General features: G+C 46.8%; 1 protein-coding gene across 1 annotated transcript in view; it reads left to right on the top strand.

The window, feature by feature from the left end:
- INTS8 (integrator complex subunit 8) overlaps positions 1-20,529 on the top strand; it is a 47,445-nt gene that overhangs the window by 22,044 nt on the left and 4,872 nt on the right. The window contains exons 16-22 of the mRNA XM_006273945.4: positions 807-928; positions 2,008-2,192; positions 3,818-3,851; positions 4,966-5,022; positions 5,121-5,182; positions 13,245-13,363; positions 16,952-17,055. Coding sequence (XP_006274007.1) covers positions 807-928; positions 2,008-2,192; positions 3,818-3,851; positions 4,966-5,022; positions 5,121-5,182; positions 13,245-13,363; positions 16,952-17,055 — 683 coding nt within the window. The remainder of the gene's footprint in view (positions 1-806; positions 929-2,007; positions 2,193-3,817; positions 3,852-4,965; positions 5,023-5,120; positions 5,183-13,244; positions 13,364-16,951; positions 17,056-20,529) is intronic.

Here is a 20,529-nt window from a genome sequence, read left to right as displayed (position 1 = left end):
CAGCCCAAAGGTTGCAAGTTTGAGGCTATAGCAGAAGCAGTCACGGCACAGACTATGGGGTACAGGATGGAGCTGCAGCTCATGCAGGGAAGGGGAGGGGAGGGGCATTGCCTGCCATTTGTTGCCCGCACCCTGGGAGGGCATGGGGGGGTGCCCCCAGATCAGCACACAGGGTGCAGGCAGGCTGCAGATGTGGGCTGGGGCCACGGTGGGTTCTTCCCAGTGGGGGCTGAGCCAAGCTGCACTTGGGGCAAGGTGGGTGGCAGTACTAGGAGGGGGAGTAGCGGGGAGAGCTACTACAAATTTTAGGGTAGCTGCAGCTTTATCTTGGCTAAGTTTGATAGTGTGTGAGATTTGAGGGAGAAACTACCTCTCCAAAAGAAAGGATGGAGCAAAAGACCAAGTCTGAAAAGGGGACTTGTTCTATACTGTTAGCAAGAACCACTTTGGCAAATGACTGCTGAAAATTGTTGGCTATCATCTGATTCCTGTGAGCCTGACTTTTAAGTATTGAGTATCTAAACCTTCAACTGAAGGTAGAGGTTGTTCCTGGTGCTCATGTTTGCTGCTATAAAATATATGAATCTAAAGTGGGTTGATTGTGGCAGATAGACTTTGAGTAGTTGTATCCACAGAATTCCTGGTGTTAATGGTAATTAATTCCATGTTTTCCCAGCCACTTGTCATTTTATGCTGAGGGTTTGGGGGAGGGCAGCAGGGAGAAAGGGGGCAGTGAGTGGGGGGATGGAATTAATTCAAAGTTATAAGTCAATGGGTTAACTTTTTAAAAAATATATATCTTCTAGATATTCCCCTTCGCCAGGTCATAGCAGAAGAATGTGTTGCCTTCTTGTTAAACTGGAGAGAGAATGAATACTTAACAATGCAAGTTCCTTTACCTCTGGTGCAGACTAATCCTTATGTGAAGGTAATGGATATTCAGTCTTAAAGGGGTAAGGTGCCAAAATCTGACTTTGTTTTTTTAAGGACCCTGTTTTTGCAAAGGCATGCGTCATTACCTCTTGTTTCTCTCCTGTTAGTTCTAACTTTAATTATGAATAAAGAAGACCTTCCAATAAACCAAATGTGTTGACATATAGTACATGTTAAATGTTTGGTTGAGGTTCAGTAAGATTAGCCCCAAAGCTGTAAGAACAGCTGAGACAACAGACACAGCTTATAACCACCTTACCTGGTAACTTGCTAGCAAGCTGGTTTCACAGTTATCTAACATAAGTGAGACATTAACTATGATCAGTTGGTTCCCTGTAGTTACAGTTGAAGCACAAAGTATTTAAGTGGTACATGCAGGGAATGTGAAGAGTTAAGAATCAGGCCTTAATTCTGTAATGTGTTTAGAGTATTTAGTTTACCTAGTGTAGGTTTCAATTGTTTGCAGTTTTTTTTAATCACTTGACTAAGTTAAATACTGCCATGCAGTTCAAATGTATTCCATTTGAAGTTTCAGGTTTTAAGCCTATTTGGGTTTTGCACCAATGTTGTATGTACTTAAAGTTAGGTTATTACATTGGAGTAAGATGCTCACACATTGTATTCTGTGCTGAAAATTCTTGCTCTGGTCCGTTCTGTCCACTTTGCAGTTACTCTTCATATTTTTAACCTTGGTTTTTAACTTCAGATTGTGCCTTCCAATTGTTCCATATAGCAGGGATAGTAAAATGCAGCCTGTAGTCTTGCAGTGTGACATGGAAGTGTGTTTGTATCAAGAATGAAGTGGTGTTTTCCGGGAACTTCAGTTTTCCTAGAGTTCACTACATTATTAAAAATAAAGGTATTAACAGACTGATCCCTTTTACACATGTTTGGTATAGCCTGTAGGAACTTTGCAACTTTGCCAGTTGCAAAGTTTAGTTCCCCCTTTGCTTATAAAGTACGAAGTAAGGCCTAATTAGGTCTTTAACACAAATATCAAATGTCCCTATTACTCCTTGTTTAAAATGCAGAGGAGCTCTAACCCCAGTACTTTTGCTGTTTCATCTTACATAGTTAGGACAGCTCTTGGCTGCTACATGCAAAGAACTTCCAGGGCCCAAGGAAAGTAGACGGACAGCTAAAGACCTTTGGGAAGTGGTTGTGCAGATCTGCAGTGTATCTAACCAGCACAAGCGAGGCAATGATGGTAGAGTAAGCTTAATCAAGCACAGAGAATCTACATTGGGCATTATGTACAGGTAGGTGTCCATGGATTGTTTATCTGGTTAATACTGCCAAGCCATTCCAACTAATCCAGTTGCTGAATGCAGGCAATTCCTGGAAGACGATGCCAAATATGGAATTGAAAGACTGATTAAAAAAAAAAAAAATCATCTTTGCATCTCCCAACTGCCCTTGGCAACTTCTAGGTATTGGCATTAATATGTCTTTATTGATTGTTGAATCAAGACTATTCTCAGAAAGTAGACTTCAGTGGAGCCAAGAATCACCTTGACAGTAAAAAACTTCTTGTTTGCTCCAATAGGTTTCACCATTAGTCAACAAACATCTTCGAATCCAGGGGTTGGCAACCCCCAGCATGTGTGCCAGAGTGTGACACGTGAAGGCGTTTTGCTTGGCACATGAGCCTTGGGGCAGGCCAGATCTGTGCTGCTACAACAAGGATCAGACTCCTTGCAGCTGCCCCCTGCCATCCACCCAGAGGCCTATGTGTGTACTCACTGCTAGCAGCAAGCCTGGCCAGGGCTCCACAGACCTTAGTGCAGGGGCTTGCTGTTTCCTGGCTGCCTGCCACAGCCAGCCTGGACTCTGGGCTGTCCTCTGCCACCTGCCATGGAGCCCAGGCTGCTCACAGCAGGCGGTGTGGAGGCTGCAAGCTGCTGCACCCAGCCAGGCTTGTTACTGGTGGTGGGTGCATGTGTGTCTCCAGGCGGATGGTGGGGAAAGGGCCACAGCTGTGCTGCTGCTGCTGTAACAAAGATCAGGCCCCTTGCAGCTACCCCGCCATCTGCCCCAGCACGCCAGCATTTTATAAATCAAGGTTGGGGTGTTTTTGGTACTCTGGCCCAAACCTGTTGCTAACCCCTCTTCTACTCTTTAGTTAATGCAGAGGTATCATCACTTTTCCCAACGTGAGAGGCTTTTGCAGCTAGTATGAAGTTCAAGGTTGCTTCAAGCCTTCTGCTACTTGTTGGGGCCTCTAACCTAGGTCAGCCCCTCCATGTTAGAGCTTTGGAATGGTGGCACTTTAAGAACTCCAGGAACTGTTCTTTGGTAACTCTTGTACTAATTTAATTTATATCTAAAAAGCAGGTTGCTTTGCATTTTTGTGCAGTTTTGGAATGTGCAGGCTTGCCCTTTCTTTTAAGTAGCTTTGGTGATGTAATTTCTTGAAACCAGAGGGAACAGGGCCTAGTTATATTCTGAGACACTGAACCTGATATGATTCTTCTTCTAATTCAGACAGTTAGGGTGGTAGCTCTGCTTTTCATGAAGATTACATGACAAGCTTTACTGGTTGAGAATTTTTTTTGTCCAGTAGTATAAGGAACTCCATGTACTGGATAAGGGGCTACAGAGTACCTTTGTGTATGCAAGGCACCTTTTTCTCACCCTCTGTACAAATAAATATGAGAAAAATAACTAAATGAAAAGTGTAACTAAAAACAAAAAAGACATTTTGTGAGACTTTTAAAATGGAACAGCCCAATAGTTCTATTGGAATAGAACATGTATCCTGAATATGCAGAGCTGTAACTGAAAATGTTCCCACCTGTAGAGTCAATCGGGCTAATTGCCTGTGTTCTTTCTAATGAATGATATTATTCTGATTCCTTATGTATGTGTTTGTATCTTTCTTTAGGAGTGAATTACTCTCTTTTATCAAAAAGCTACGGGTAAGTTAAATCATGAGCTTCAAAGTCTGTTTCTGTTTTGGTATTATATTTCACTGGACTTCATTTCCCATTAAACTCTGGAAACGTAGATGCTTTGTATGGCATATGATTCAATTAGAGATTTACCTTGCTAGCCAGTACAAGTTGTGCTGAATTACTTGCTTGAAACTCCACCAGCTTCTAATGTTAGGGATTTTTGGATGGTGACACACAATGTGTTTACCTTGGGGCTTTTACTCCACAATTAAGTTTATACTGGTGTTCACGGCAGGCACATGACCAGCTCTCTAGAGGAAGCTACCCGGTCAGCACTGTCACTATGCCCTGCCAGTAGGAGCAGGGTAATAAAGAGCTTATTTTGTCCTGTGCAAATGGCTATCCTGGGAATACACTGATTAGAGCTGCAAGCACATGCCTGATATACACCAGTGCACTGATACTCTTTCCTATGGGTAACTTTACTCTGGAGCAGGGTGACTTACTCTGTTGCAAGGTTGTATGTCACATGTCTGCTCCACTTTTGCCACAGTAAAATCAAATTAGTTCAGACATGTCATATGTCTTTACAGTTTTGGTCACAGCGGGTTTTTGATAAACTTGTACCCTAGATACCACATGAATCTTCTGTTGTTACAAATACAGTTGAGTGAAATTGCTTTTTTCTTCCTTTCAAACCAACTTCCTCTCCTTTACCTTGAAGGCCTCTATGTGCTGTATTGTCCAACACAATCTAAGCAGTTTTGGGGATGAGAAGGTAGCTGCTGTTTGAATTACAGTGAAAGCATGCACACATCAGAAAGAAATGTCTTATTAATTGAGAACCACAGTTTAGAGACAAATCAGCCAGAGGAGAGGCAAATATACATGATGGCCTAAAATAAAGATGGTTTACTCAACTACTTGGGATACATTCCCTTACTTAATGTCTTTCCACACAACTGTTGTGAACAATTTTCTGTATATTGCAAGAGTCCTAACAAAATTATATGAAAGCCCTATGAAAGTAGGGATTTTGACAGTTCCAGAGGTTGAGGAGGAGAAAATATGGACCATTGTGTATTCTTGTAAGTTTGTTTTTTTTCTTTTTTTTCCCCCCTCTCTTGGTCTCTCATAGGAACCGTTGGTTTTGACTACAATATTGTCCCTGTTTGTCAAGCTTCATAATGTCCGGGTGAGTACAGTATCATTACCATCATTGTCATCCTTCCATTTTTTTTTAAGCAGGTGCTTGCATCAGTAACTTCTGTTGTACTGTCTTTCTCCTCTTAGGAAGACATTGTGAACGATATTGCAGCAGAGCATATTTCTATTTGGCCATCATCTATTCCCAAGTAAGATAACTTGAGAACAATATTTTCAAATGATAAATTTGTATAGTTGATCTAATTCCAGCTATTGTATGTTAATACCTTCTGTTATGAGAAGGTGTTACTGACTCTCTGATGTCTTTTGGGGAGCTTGGATTGTGTGGTTTTGGGGTGTTTGTTTGTTTTGTTTGGGGTTTTTTTGCTCACAGCTATTTACATCCCTGCTAGAGATACAAGTACAAGATGCTGAGATTTGTTCATTATAAAAAGGGAAACTGTTTTTATTTGATCGTTTGGTTTGATGTCAGTTCTATGAGATGTTAAGAGTTATCTTGCCAAAATATGGCAAGTGGCAGAGAGGGTAGGGTATTTAATATTATTAAATATCTATGTAATGCCACCTCTTGAAATAAGCTTGGATTAAATGTATGTTTTAGCTTTTTTTTTGTTAACCTCAGATACCTTATTTCCAGTAAGGGTATCTTCACTGCATAGTTATAATTATAAGTGCTTACAGAGGAATAATTAACACCTGGTAGCAAAGGTGAGAGGTAAGGTAGGTAGATGACATGACTCACAGGCAAGGATATGGTGTTGAGCATGCTGGTCTATCTCAGTAAAAACTACACTGCCTCCTAGGATTTTGCAGCAAGATAGTTAACATGAGCAGGGTCAGAAAATACTTATTTATGTTTTATTATGATACAGTGAGACCACCAGTTAGGTACCAGTGCTTTGTTCTGCTAGGCACTGCACACACAAAGGCATGGCCTCAGTGCTAGAGGGCTTCATCATAGAGCAAGTACTTGTGGACCATTTTAATCTAGACCAGCCATAGGTGTTTTAATTCCCCTGCTATTACTGGTGGAATTTCATAGATTTCAGAGACATTAGGGCTGGAAGGGACCTCAAAGATCATCAGGTCCAGCCCCCTGCCCCAGGGGAAGGAAGTCAGCTAGGGTCAAAGGATCCCAGCAAGATAAGCATCCAAGCGTTTCTTGAATGAGTCCAGAGTAGGTTCCTGCACCACTTCTGGAGGGAGTCTATTCCAGGTCTTGAGAGCTCAGACAGTAAAGAAAATTTTATGTCCAGCCTAAAATGGTCTTGGAGGAGTTTATGACCATTGGTCCTTGTTTTTCCTTGGGGCACTCTGGTGAAAAGACGTTCTCCCAGGTCCTGATGTACACCCCTTATGTACTTATAAGCAGCCACTGGGTCCCCCCTGAGCCTGTGCTTTTCAAGGTTGAGGAGAGCCATGGCTCTAAAACTCTCATAATAAGGCCTATTCTCTTGCTCTCTGATCATGCGTGTGGCTCTCCTCTGGACTTTCTCAAGCTTCTCAATGTCTTTCTTGAATTGTGGGGCCCAGAATTGGATGCAGTACTCCAGCTGCAGCCTCACCAAGGCTAAGTACAGCGGGAGGATGGCATCCCGAGAGTGACATCCTGAGATTTACTTGAGAAGCATCTGTGGATGCAAACCAGAGTTTTGTTTGCTTGTTCATCTTATGGTCAGTCATGACCCCCAAGTCTTTCAGCAGTGGTGCTAGCAAACATAGCACTGCCAAGCCTATAAGTATGCTGCAGGGTTTTTTTCCCCTGAGGTGGAGTACCTCACATTTATTGGTATTGAACGTCATCAGGTTTTTATCCGCCCACTTACTAAGTTTATTCAAGTCAGCCTGGATCCCTAGCCTGTCTTCAGGTGTGGACGCTATGCCCCAAAGTTTAGTGTCATCAGCGAACTTAGCCAGTGCACTTCTGACACCAATGTCCGTATCATTGCTAAAGATGTTAAAGAGAACTGGTCCAAGGACAGAGCCTTGGGGGTTGCCACTGGTCACAGAGCCCCATAATGATTTGCTACCATCGACCACTACGGTCTGGGTCCGACCTTGGAGCCAGTTTCCCAGCCATCGGACTGTGGTGTAACCGAAGCCACAGTTGGCCAGTTTTTCCATGAGGAGGTCATAAAGTCCAGTATATGACATCAATCTCTTCTCCCTTGTCCAGGTGATACATTACCTGGTTATAGAAGGAGATGAGATTGGTCAGGGAAGACCTGCTCACGACAAACCTGTGCTGGCTGTCCCTCAGGGTGTTGCCCTTAGCCAGTTTATCCAGTAGGGTCTCTTTGATAATTTTCTCCAGAATCTTACTGGGGATTGAGGTCAAGCTGATTGGCCTGTAATTCCCGGGATCTACTTTCTGCCCTTTCTTGAAGATGGAAGGCCACATTGGCCTTCTTCCAGTCTTCAGATAATTCACCTGAGCACCATGAGTTTTCGAATATTTTTACCAATGGTTGGGCTATGACACTTGCCAGCTGCTTAAGTACTCCAGGGTATAATCTGTCAGAACCAGCTGACCTTGAAGGTGTCCAGCCTCTCAAGGTGATCCTTCACTAGGATCAACGCCGATGCTAGGTATAAATATGCCCTCACCATGGCCATCCCACGTCTTGCTAGGCAGGGCGTTCCCATTGGACTGATGAAAGACTGATGCGAAGTACCCATTGAGCAGATTGGCCTTTTCCTGGGTGTCGGTTATCAGCTGTCCCATTTGGTTCAGCAGGGGTCCAATGTTACCCTTGCTTTTTTCCCCCCATGACTCCCTACATATCTGAAAAAAGACTTTTTGTTATCCTTGATATGTGAAGCCAGATGGAGCTCAGTTGCAGCCTTTGCTTTCCTGATCTGCTCCCTGCAGGTATGGACCAGTGCTGAGTATTCCTCCTTGGTGGTAGTTCCAGCCTTCCATCCTTTATAAGTCTCTCTCTGGAAGCATAGGACCTCAAATTCCCTGCTGAGCCAAGGGGATTGCTGTGCCCTTTTGCTACCCTTCCTCCAAGATGGGATGGCTATTCCTTGTGCTGTCAGGATTGCTCCCTTGAGGAGCAACCACTCCTCTTGGACTCCTCTTCCAGTCGAGTCATGGTCCCTTAGGGCCTTGACAACGAGCCTCCTGAACGTGTCAAAGTCAGCTTTCCTGAAGTCGAGGACTTCTGTATGGCTGACTGACTTGCCAGCATTGCGATGGATAGTAAAAGTGATCAGCTCATGGTCACTGTCACCCAGCTTTCCATCAATTCTTAGGTCACTGACCAGATCATCCCCTTTGGCCAGTATCAGGTCCAGCAATGCTTTACCTCTTGTTGGCCCATAGACTTCTTGAGTCAGGTAGAGCGCGTCCACGCACATGAGGACACTTTGCAACTGATCAGATTTGGCTGAGTGCTCTACCATTAAGAGATTCCTACCATTAAGGCCTCCCTTGCCACATTCCCCATATATCTTAACTCAGAGAGACTCCAGTCTTCCTTCCTGAGTGCAAATGTCAATTTGCAGGGATGTGTAGCTGTCCTTGACAGAGAGAGCTACACCGTCACCCCTTTTATCTGTACAATCTTGCCTGTACAGGGTATAGCCATCTATACCTGTGGCTCAGTCATAGGTGGATTCCCACCAGGTCTCTGTTATCCGTGTGAGGTCATAATCATTCTTGTTTAGCAAGAGCATCGGTTCCTTCTGTTGTATTCCCCAAGCTCCTGGCATTGGTGTACAGGCAGGTAAGTGTCCCATTGGGGGCCCCTGCCTTCCCTACAGATCATTCCAGGGCTAGGGTAGGGGTAGGCTCCCTTAAGTGCCTTAGCCTGCTGGATTTAGAAAGATTGCCCAGTGGGCTTGCGGTGGCGGTAATCCCCACATCCCCTGTCAGGCTTAGTTTAAAGCCCAGTTGAGCAGGTCAGTCAATCTGGCTGAAAAGAGCCTCCTCCCCAGCAGAGTGAGGTAGAGGCCATCTCTCACCAGCAGACCATTGCCTCTCTCACCAAAGAGCAGACTGTGATCGTGGAAGCCAGAGCCTTCACAATAACACCAGCGCCGCAGTCTTTGGTTGACTACCTTGACCCATCTCTTCCCTCCTCAGCCCATGACCCACAACTGGGAGGAGCAAGGAAAAGACCACCTGCACCCCCAGCCCCCTAAGCACCACTCCCAGAGCCCTGTAGTCTCTCATGACCCGCCTGGGATTGCTCCAAGCTGTGTCATTTGTGCCCACATGGGTAAGGAGCATAGGGTAGTGGTCGGACAGCTGGATAATTTTTAATATCCTCTCTGCTATGTCCTTGATGTTGGCCCCCCCAGGAAGTAGCAGACCTCCCGGGCAAGGGGGCCGGGGTGGCAGATGGCTCCCTCAGTCCCACACAGGAGGGAGTCTGCCACAATGACCACTCTGCATTTTGTCTTAGGGAGAGTTGGGGTGGGTGATCCTCCCTTGCCTGCAGGAGCTGGCATCTCTGCAGGCTCTACTGGGGCTGCAAGAGGTTTGTACCTGTTGCAAAGCCCCAGAGGGGAGGGAACCTTGGTGTGGTGGGCCTTGGGGCCCTTGACCACCTTGGTCCAACCCCCTGGCTGGACAGTATGAGAGATCCCCGAGTCCTCCCTTGTCCTGGAAGGTGACCTTGGTCTGCCCTCCACCTCCAGGGGGTGAAGGGCCTGGCAGTAGGAGTCTGTCTCCTGCTTACCATCCCTGATGGCATGCAGTCTCTGGACTGCAGCCTGGAGCTCCTCTGTCTGGTGCCCCAGAGACTCCAAAGTGGAGCAAACCTCACAAGGGGAGGTGGCCATGCTCCCGGTCCTATGAGCCTAGAAACGTGCCAGGCAGCCCCTGCAGCCAGGGGCCAGGGGCTCCGTCTGTCTGGGTGGAGGCCTCTGAGGTGCCGGGGGGGAGGCCGCAGACTCTGAGGGGACCTTTGGGGTACGGCGTGTGCCCATCTGCATCGTGCCGCTGGTAGGCCGGCTACTGATGGGACTACCTTCCCAGGAGGAGGTAGGAGGGTTCACTGGCAGGGCCTTGAGCCCTCCTCCGCAAACTCATGCACCGGGCGCAGAAGCACGCTTGTTTGCACATCCTGTTTGTGAGGCTCCGGACACGTGGCTCCCTGGGAGGCTGGGCGAAGTAGGTGCCGGGGGAGGGCCTGACCCTCCTCGGCTCCACTGAGCTGCCTCCCTGCTGGGCTACGTCCCTCCTACTATGGGCCCCTGCTTAACTGTGGGCAGGTCAGGGCTCGTTGGGGGTCCTGGAGTCTCTTGGGGGGGGTCCCTGGACTCACAGGGGTGCAGTGGGCTTTCATCTGTCTGTCTTGCACCGGAGCCAGGACCCAAGTGTACAACCACATTTACTCAATTTCTAACAAAAACGACCAGATTTACTCAAATATAAGACAAGGTTTTTTCCTCCAGTCACCAGTGAGGGGGAAGCCCCTCATATTTGCATACGAAGCAGAGTGGGGAACAGGCAGCTGCTGCAGCTCTGACTCGACCCTGAGTTCAGGTGGGGGCCAGAGTCATATCCACTGTAGTCTCCTGCCCCTTCTCTGCTTTCCCTCTGTAGCTTTTGCTCCCCCCTCCATCCCTCCCACTTACTCAGATGCAGATTGTCTCCTGCGCCGCTAGGGTCTCTCATGGGCACAGTGCACATAGATTCATAGATGCTAGGGTCGGAAGGGACCTCAATAGATCATCGAGTCCGACCCCCTGCATAGGCAGGAAAGAGTGCTGGGTTTAGATGACTCCAGCTAGATGCCTGTCTAACCTCCTCTTGAAGACCCCCAGGGTAGGGGAGAGCACCACCTCCCTTGCGAACCCATTCCAGACCTTGGCCACTCTAACTGTGAAGAAGTTCTTCCTAATGTCTAGTCTAAATCTGCTTTCTGCTAGCTTATGGCCATTATTTCTTGTATCCCCCAGGGGTGCCTTGGTGAATAAAACCTCACCAATTCCCTTCTGTGCCCCCATGATGACCTTATAGGCAGCCACAAGGTTGCCTCTCAACCTTCTCTTGCAGAGGCTGAAGAGGTCCAGGTGCCCTAGTCTCTCCTCATAGGTCTTGGTCTGCAAGCCCTTAACCATACGAGTGGCCCTTCTCTGGACCCTCTCCAGGTTATCTACATCCCTCTTGAAGTGCGGCGCCCAAAATTACACGCAGTATTCCAACTGCGGTCTGACCAGCACCTGATAGAGGGGAAGTATCACCTCCTTGGTTCTGTTCGTCATGCATCTGCTGATGCACGATAAAGTGCCATTAGCTTTTCTGATGACTTCGTCACACTGCCGACTCATGTTCATCTTGGAGTCCACTAGGTCTCCAAGATCCCTTTCCGCTTCTGTGCCACCAAGCAGGTCGTTTCCTAGGCAGTAGGTATGCTGGACATTTTTCCTCCCTAGGTGCAGCACTTTGCATTTCTCCTTGTTGAGTTGCATTCTGTTGTTTTCTGCCCATATATCCAACTTGTCCAGGTCTGCTTGTAGTTGTTCCCTGCCCTCTGGTGTGTCCACTTCTTCCCACAGTTTTGTGTCATCCTCAAACTTGGACAGAGTACACTTCACTCCCTCGTCTAAGTCTCTGATGAAGACGTTGAAGAGTATCGGTCCAAGGACCGAGCCCTGCGGGACCCCACTGCCCACACCCTTCCAGGTTGATACCAACCCATCCACCACCACTCTGGGTATGACCCTCTAGCCAATTCGCCACCCACCGGACTGTGTAGTCATCCAAGTCACAGCCTCTTTACTTGTTCACCACTATGGTGTGGGATACCGTATCGAAGGCCTTTCTGAAGTCTAAGTAAATGACGTCAACCCCTATTCCTGCGTCCAGGTGTTTTGTAACCTGGTCATAAAAAGAGACTAGATTAGTCAGGCATGATCTACCTGCTATGAACCCATGCTGGTTTCCCCTCAGTATAATTTTTCCTGCCGGGCTCTTAGAAATATGAGCCTTGATAATTTTTTCAAAGACTTTGCCAAGGATGGAGGTGAGACTGACTGGCCTATAGTTGCCTGGGTCTTTCTTCCTCCCCTTCTTGAAAATGGGGACCACATTGGCCCTTTTCCAGTCCTCCGGGACTCTTTCCCCTGACCCAGCCAGTCATCAGCATCAACACTGCTGCATGGGCAGGCAAGGGCTGAGCTTCCACACGTTATGCTTTGGGATGGAGCAGGAGAGAAGAAGGAGCAGAGGCAGGGAGCAGCGAGGGGGTAAAGACTGGGGTGGAGGGGGGAGAAGGGAAGAGACAGAGACTGGAAGGGGCAGAGGCTATGTGGAGCTGGGAGTAGGGGGTGCAGGTAGCAAGGGGGCAGGAAAGCTACAGGGGGAAAAAATGGGTGCGACAGAGCAAGGGAAGTACCTGACCCGACACCCCTCCCCCACCCCCCGCTATAGCAGTGCAAGGGTGAGATTCGAGACATCTCTTCGATACTTAAAGTCTACACCTGGAACATCATAACAAATGTATTGCCTTATATTCAGGGTCATCTTATATTTGAGCAAATGCAGTATTATTTACACAATCTAGAGACAAGCAAACTGACCCACACAGGCTCCTTCCTAAGTCAGCAGCAAACCAGATCTTGCCACAAATATTTCCCTGTTGCTGCTCCTTTTTGATGAAGGCTGTTGAATTGTGCTTGACGGCTGCTGTACATTGGCACGTGAAAAGCATTGGGCCCAGGTGTGGTGCAGTGATTCAAAGGATGTCTCCAACTAGTAAAGGCAGGTTTTTTCACCTGGGGCAGAGACAGGTTTAATCCCTCTCATGTAATCCCTTCAAGATCCACTAGCAGAGGTTGTTGAAGAGATGCACTTAAGTCTGGTAATATTCCCATTCCAGTCAGTTTGGGGCACTTCCTGCCTCTGGAGGTTGTCATCTAGGACTGCTCAGACAGGTCTTAGGGTGAATCTGAAGCAGTATTGATTTAAAATGCATCTTGTCCAGCTTCTTAAAATGAGATCTGCGACAAGGAAAAGCCAGCTCTCTTGGAGGTTCTCGTGGTGTCAGTCACAGATGCTGCTCTATATTTTTGTCCTAAATCTGTATTTGATGTGCCTGCCAGGGCTCATTACAGCAGACGAATAGGGGTAACATAAAGTTAACATTTAAACTGGGGTAAATCTTTTATTGAGGTTCCTTTTTATCTTTCAGTTTTATTGAAATATAACATAAATTTGTTTTTAAAATGAGGTTTGAAACTAGGTGGTTTTGTTTAAATGCAGTATTAATATGATACTTATACTTCTTTCCGTAGCCTCCAATCGGTGGATTTTGAAGCAGTAGCTGTTACAGTAAAAGAGCTGGTCAATTATGCGCTGACTATAAATGCAAACAACCACTTCTGGCTAATTATCCAGGCAGATATTTATTTTGGTAAGTGCAGCTGACATCCCTTTAGGCAGCAGGCATGGGCATGTGCATGTGCACCATGCTTTTGCCTTTAGACTTACTTGTCCATGTGTGTCTTGAACAAAGTCTGGAAGGGAGTGATAAACTTTACTAATCTATCAAAAGAAACTTATATGATACAGAGCTTTTCCAAACAATAAAGTCTTTGAATGCTGTCATAAAAGTGGTCTGGCATGAACAGGCCTCTGATTCTCCTCCCCTATCCCTGTCCCGTGCTCCATTGAAGTGAGTGAGACTTCATGAGATCATTCAGACTTTTACCTAAGACTGGGGGGAGAAGGGGCGGGGAGGGGCAGCATAATACAAACAGATATAAGTAATTTTGGTTGCAAATCCTCAGTACTAAGGGAAACACTGGGTGAGCCAGTTCTCAATGTTTCCACCTATCTGTAGAAATGAGTAAACATTTGTATTCAGGTGTCATAGAAAATAAACATAGTTCTTCTGAGGCTGGGTGCATAGTAGGTTCATAGTGAGTAACTCCCTGCCTAGGCTGGAATATGGCTTTAAGAATGACTTTTGTGACCCCAGTTAGCCCACTGTGTGCCAGCTAGATTGTGATAGGAGGAGCAGAAGACAAAAAGGGAATTCTTCTTTGGAAGCTAGGATAGTGCTCCTGGCTGCCCAGAATGGGAGTAGTCAGGAGGGCATCAGTCAAGTGTCATTCTAGAACCAGTGTCCTAATCTGTTGAGCAGCATGGTACTTGGCTTCAGTGGTTCTTATTTGGCTAAGACATTGCCAGACCAGAGAGGATTTAGTGTTTTATGGATCCTAGGTGCTCCCTGCAGTGAATGAGCACTGCTTTTAGAGATTCAACTATTAGCTGAAGTAGCTTGCCTGCATGTGGTCCAGAGGATTGGAAGGGAAAGCTGCCTTGACACTACTCCTCTAGTCCCTTTTCTGCTCAGTGCTTATCCTGCCTTCTCAGCAGGCTGCTGGGCAGAAGATTTGGGCTGTAAAGCAATTCTGACTTCTATGCTGGTATTTAAGGAGAGGTCACCAATTTCCCCTGCAGTTTCATTTGGTTTGAGCACTTAACTTCTTGTCCTTGGTTACTGTATTGTGTTAAGCAGCTGTTGCATTTTGGAGTTGAATGAAATGTTCTCACTGGAGTTCATAGAATCACATACAGCTTTGTGGGAAAAATCTGTGTGTACTATTGAGAGAGAGAGAACAAGCTTCAACTTGCAGTGTTACCCCCTGAATTCTCTGAGGGAAGAACAGTTCCCCAAGATCTGTCCTGTGCCTGTGGGTGACAAGGTCCCTGCAGAGCAAAGCCACCAGGAGGGAGTTACAGATGTAGCCTTTTGCTTCTGGTACCACCATAGTATTGTAGTACTCAACTCTGAGGCATTCTGCTGCCCAGTGAAATCCTTGCCCAAGTTCTCAAGATGAGTATGTGGGGGGGAGCACAAAACATCTAAGAACAAGATCCTGAGAAGCCAGCGGGATGATCAAGTGGCCAGTTAAGCTACCTAGGAAGAAACATTGACAAGGTTGAGCTTTACAAAGGTCATTCCCTCTGCTTGGAATTCTCTGCCATGAATCCTCATCCAGCCCTTTCCCACCAAAAAAACCCAGATGTGGACTCTCTTGTTAATAACCCAGTAGTAAGGGCACTTAGCTGGGAGGTAGGAGACTAGTTTTCAAATCCCCATTCTGATGTGGAGCAGAGCCATGGACCCCAATGTTCCACATCTCACCAGAGTGTCTAACTGCCCAAATTTTCCCATATTGTAGAGCACTGAAGGGTCTCTCCTGTTGAAAGGTATTCCACTTTCTGGAATATTCATTGGACCAGAGATGTCTTCTAGAGTCTAGTAGTTTGGGATGTGGGAGCTCAGAGCTCTGCTCCAGTATTTATCTAGTTTTACAAAGGATGAATGGTTCAGCAGGATGACTCGGAGGTTCATCCCAGATGACCTGATAGGATAGTGTTCTAATCACCATGCTACAATATTGGGAAACCTTGATTAAAATCTTTACTCAGTGCACAGAGTGGGGATTCAAACCTGGGTCAACTCAGGGCATGGGGTAGATCTAAGGCTGTCACTTAATAAGTACTGAATGTAAATGTTATGCTGTCCAACCCCCCTGATCTTCCTCCCCCTATCCTAATCTTATTTCCAGTTGTCTTTTGTATAAGGCCTGATCAGGTAGGTGTTGCTAATGGATTGCATCCCACATGAAGGCAGAGTCCAGCTGGTGAGTGGTGTCAGGATCACATGGCTGTTCACGTGCCTACTGGCAGAAACGTAGCTGAATCTTGCAAATGCCAAAGTACCTACAACTGAGCAAGGGTGTTTGTGCATTTCACTGCCTTCTAAGTCCCAAATCACAAGTAGCTGAGGAATTCTTTGGAAGCTAAGGCAATTCCCTTAGCTGCTCAGAACTGGGGTAGTCAGCAGGGCAACTGTGTCATCCTAGAACCAGTGTCACAATCTGTTAGGTGAGTAAATAACAACATTGTGGAACAGCGATGGAAGATCTAAATGTATTAATTCAGCTGCAGTGTTTTGCACTTTTTGCCTCTGCTGTTCTGTACTTTTGCAACAGACTGATTAGTTTGAACTGAACTAGTGCAGGGAGATGCTTGTAGGATTTTCTTGAAGCTCTTGTGTGGGAGGCATAACTGAAGTCATACATTCTCTACTATGGACAGGTTACCAGAGTCCAAAAGTAGTAGCCTGATTTCCAGCTTTATATTCTTGTTTTCATCCGCTGTACCTGAGCTGCCACTTGACTTGCTCTGGATGCTATAAAGCTTATCCAAGGGCACCAGTCTGCCATGCAGCTTCTAACTTCTTTGCTAAGTCTCACTGCTTTATTACATGTGCCTGGGTGTAGCATGTGTTAAAAAGCAAAATGTTTGAGTTCTGGATCTATGGTGACATTTCCTGGCTGGCCTTCCAATTCAGGGCAGTGGCATGTTGTGCTTTCAGTTTGGAAGCCCAGGGTGCGGCAAAGGACTTGCTTAGCGAAGTAGGTAAGTTTCCATGATGCCGGCAGACGCAGAGGTTAGAACTGAACTGATCTTTTTGATCTCCCAAAGCCCATCAGAATGAGTGCTTGAAAATATCTCTGTTTGCTGGTGGGCTGAGCAGCACCTGTCTACCAGTATGCTGACCATGCTCTCAGGCTGTGCCTCTGGCATGCTATGCTGCTCCCTGCAGACCAGTAATACTAATCAGTCCACTTGCAGCAATGCATGAACATGGCTGTCCTGCTGAAGAGGCAGCTTGCATGATGCAGCCCAGCTACTAGACCCAGGGTGCAGCTACTAGACCCAGGAAGTTTCCCATGGAGAGACAGCCTACGTTGCAGGTACATCAGGTCCTCAGAACAGCATGTCTTGCCACATGCAGCCCTGTGGTGCATACTTTGATGCATCCATAAAACAAACCCTCTTCCAAGTAGAATTAATGTACAGTAAACTTTGGTTTGTCACCATTTGTCTACATGAATAATCTTCTAAACCCTGCAAGTCATTACGTGGAAAGTTTCATTTCTTATTTTACTCTGGTTCTCTTTTTTTTTTTTCCCCACTATAGCAACAAATCAGTATTCAGCGGCTCTACATTATTACCTTCAGGCAGGAGCAGTGTGCTCTGATTTCTTCAATAAGATGGTACCACCTGATGTATTCACAGACCAGGTGAATTTATGCTTGGATTTAGACGCTTGCTGTGTTAAAACATCATGTACAGCTGGACACTGCTAGGAGATGGGGTCTTACCTGACCACTAGAGGTGCATTGATACAGCAGTCCATATCGTATCAGCACTGATAAAAGGAAAATTGACATTATTGGCACTCTGCTTTTTTTCTGGCTGGCGTGGCTGATGTTAAATGCTGCTTACCTGTGCAGTCACAGCATGCATGTGGCCTGCCCGGCACCTTGGAGAGCAGTGTCTGGCTGGTAAGTCTGTTGTGGGGGGCAGACTCGGGAGGGAAAGTGGGGGAGGCAGATCGAGGCCCCTGTGGTGAGGGAGGGAGTGGGGCTGAAGCGCGGGATGAAGCCATGAGCAGCTCATACAGGAGGCATGGGGGGGGTGGGGACGGCACGGCACATGCTTCCTCCTGATCTGGGCATGGAGCAAGGGGGGCTGCTGCTACAGGCTGGAGTTGGGGGCGGTGCCAGGCTCTTCCTGGTGTAGCGGCTGGGCCGGGGATGCACTTGGAGTGGGTGCTGGTGGTGGTGGTGGTGGTGCTGGGAGGAGGACTGCCACCCCATAGCCCCATAACCCAGCCTGAGCGTAGCCCTGCCTCAGCCATGCCCGCTCCCCAGTCCTCCCCCAAATGAGCCTGGCACCGCCTGCAGCAGCAGCCTGCCCTCTCCCTGCTTACAGATCCAGGGGGTACATGCCCCCCCATAACTCCCCCAGGGGTGCTTGCAACAGCAGAAGCTGCCTGTGCCTGATCTAGCCACTCATGGCTCCATCCCAGCCCTACGTCCTCCCTAACCACAGGGGCTTCGATCTGCCCCCCGCACCCCTCCTTCCCTTCCCTCCTCCCCTGCAACAGACTTACCAGCCAGATGCTGCTCTCTAAGCTGCCAGGCTGCATATCGGCAATCAGATCAGTATCAGCCAATATGACTCATTAATAATTGGCTATTGGTATCAGCCTGAAGAATCTTTATCAGTGCACCCCTACTGACCACATAAGTTGCTATGGTTTAGTCAGGAATCTTAGGTTTAGTCAGAGATGATCCTGCCTTGAGGAGCTAGACTAAATGACCTTGTGAGGTCCCTTCCATCCCTGCTTTCCTATGATCTGTAATACACAGATTGTGTGAATGTGTCTGTACATGCATCTTTTGAAATAGCTAGCTGTAACTGTCTTAATTAACAGACCAATCTATTTCCTTTGCTGCTTAAAGCTCAGAAGTCCCCTCAACACAGACACTTTTTTTTTTTGTTGAGTACAAGTCAAAGGAGGAGTCAGCATTCAGACTCCTGATGGAGAAAGTATTGAATGATCTTGGATTTATATGTCCCTGAGTAGAATTTTCAGAATAGTTAAGCAAACCTTAACCATCTGTAGATGTGTTATGTTTAAATAGTGTCAACCAAGATCTGGTGGTAGTGGGATCTCTTCTGTAGCTGCTGAATCCTGGATGTGGATTGTATAAATCAGTGGTTCTCAACCTTTTAAGACTCAAGGCACCCTTTGATAATTTCTCAGAATGGTAGTGGCACCTCATTTAAAGACTAATTAATTTCTTAAAGTGCTTACCTTCCCACACCTTCTGGTACCTTTAAGAGATTGCTCTCATGGGGTGGCAGGGTGGGCAGGACACCCCTGCAAAGTGGGTGGGGAGCTTCAGGGGGATGGATCATTAGACCCCTGAAGGAGGCAGAAGGGGGTATCAGTGGCCACTGGTGACAGGGACAGAACTCTTCTGTGTCTGCACTTTCCATGCTCTGCCCCCTAAATGCACTTTGGGGACTTCAGTGCCAGTGCCTAGAGCCACCACTCAGCCTCTCCCATCAGCCCTGAGAGCACAGGAGGAACAGAGGAAGGAGCTGGGCTGAGCAAGGAGCATGCTGCTCAGAGCATAAGGGTGGTTTGTGCAGGAGTTGTGCTTTTCACCACATACCTCCTCTCTCAGGGGTGCATGCAGTACCCTGGTTGAGAATCACTGGAGTAAATAGGTGTACAGGGAAAAGTTGATTCCCTGGAACTGGGCTCCATGTTACAGTTGGCTGCTGCCTTTCAGCACAAAATTAGATTTTTCATCTCACTGGGGAGTGCTCAGGTGAACAAAGGTGTCCTTCAGCCTGGCCTAAATGTGATGAGTTTAAGGAACCTTTACTGGTGACCTTTGGGGAAGGTATTCCAAAGTCTAGGTCTTCTCAGCACAAAGCCCCCATAGCATCTCACCTGCATTATATTTATTGTAGCAAATAGTTACCCTTTCTGTGGTGTACCCTGGAAGAGGAGTTGGGTCTGCTTTGGCTATATGAGAAGGATCTTTTTCATTCAGTGCCATGGAAAATTCTTGTGAAATGCTGAATCCCCTGTCTATTAGGGTTATGCGACACTTCTCCCTCAGTTTCATTTCAACTCGTTTCGAGTTCGAAACAGCAAAATCAAAATGGAGAGCTTGGAAACGGCCTCAAAATGAAATGAGGCAAGTTGAAATGCTTCAGAATTTTCAAAACGTTTCGAGTTTTGAAGCTCAAGCTGGGCTTGCGTGCAGGGAAACGGAAACTGAAGGGGGGGGGGGGGAGTGCTCCCATTATTGACTGCGTAGCTGGCCAGCGACTGTCATCCTTTCCTGAAGTCCCTTCCAACCCAGTGTTCTGGGGGAGGGATGGAAAAACTGCATAAAAGGCAGCATTGTTTGAACTGCCCTGCTCTCTGCCTTGGGGTCAGTTGAGTGAGGGCACACCTTAACACATGCACACAGTCACTCACCCATGTCACGAGTTTTGCCTGTCAACAGCTAGAGGTGCAGGGCCTCAGAACCCAGAAGCCCCTGCACCTATCTCCTTGAAACTTGGCAGACTTCGTGGCCTTAGCAGGGGCTACCATTCCTGCAAGTTTCATCCAAATCAGGTCAGAAATGACAGTTATAGGCTGTTTTGAGATTCCCTGTTATAGCCTATGGGCGAAATGCTGAAACAGCGAAACTGTTTTGACTAAACGAAATGGAATAGCGGTTTCAAATCGAAACAAAATGCTGTTCCATTGTAACGTTGAAACAGAATGGTGCCGTTTTGCAAAGCCCTACCGTCTATGCAACTTCAGCCCGGTCTTTCTCTGTTGACTTGTCTTTAGTGTTACAATATTTCAGACGTTAATCATAAAACTGCTTATAGTATTGTGATAAGGAGCAGTGGGGGAGCTGCCTGTCGGTCACTGTAGTCAGTAGAACAGTGATTCTTGGCCAGGCTTCTGCAGTACCCTGAGGTGCCTTGAGATTCTTTTAATGGTGCCCATGATACTAACACCGTTAGGTGTGCAAACACCTACACACAACTTGCAAGATAAACACAGATTTCAAATAGGAATTCATAGCATGAAATGTTCTGACCCATTATGGTCTTACCCAGTTCTTTGCAACAGAAGAATTGCACTGTTATTTTTCTGCAGTCAAAGAACAAGCGAAAACTAAGAGCTG

Source organism: Alligator mississippiensis, chromosome 3 (assembly GCF_030867095.1).
Source record: "Alligator mississippiensis isolate rAllMis1 chromosome 3, rAllMis1, whole genome shotgun sequence".
In the NCBI taxonomy this organism is placed as follows: Eukaryota; Metazoa; Chordata; order Crocodylia; family Alligatoridae; genus Alligator; species Alligator mississippiensis.
Note: the sequence above shows the minus strand (reverse complement) of the source record. Positions and strands in the feature narration are given on the sequence as shown.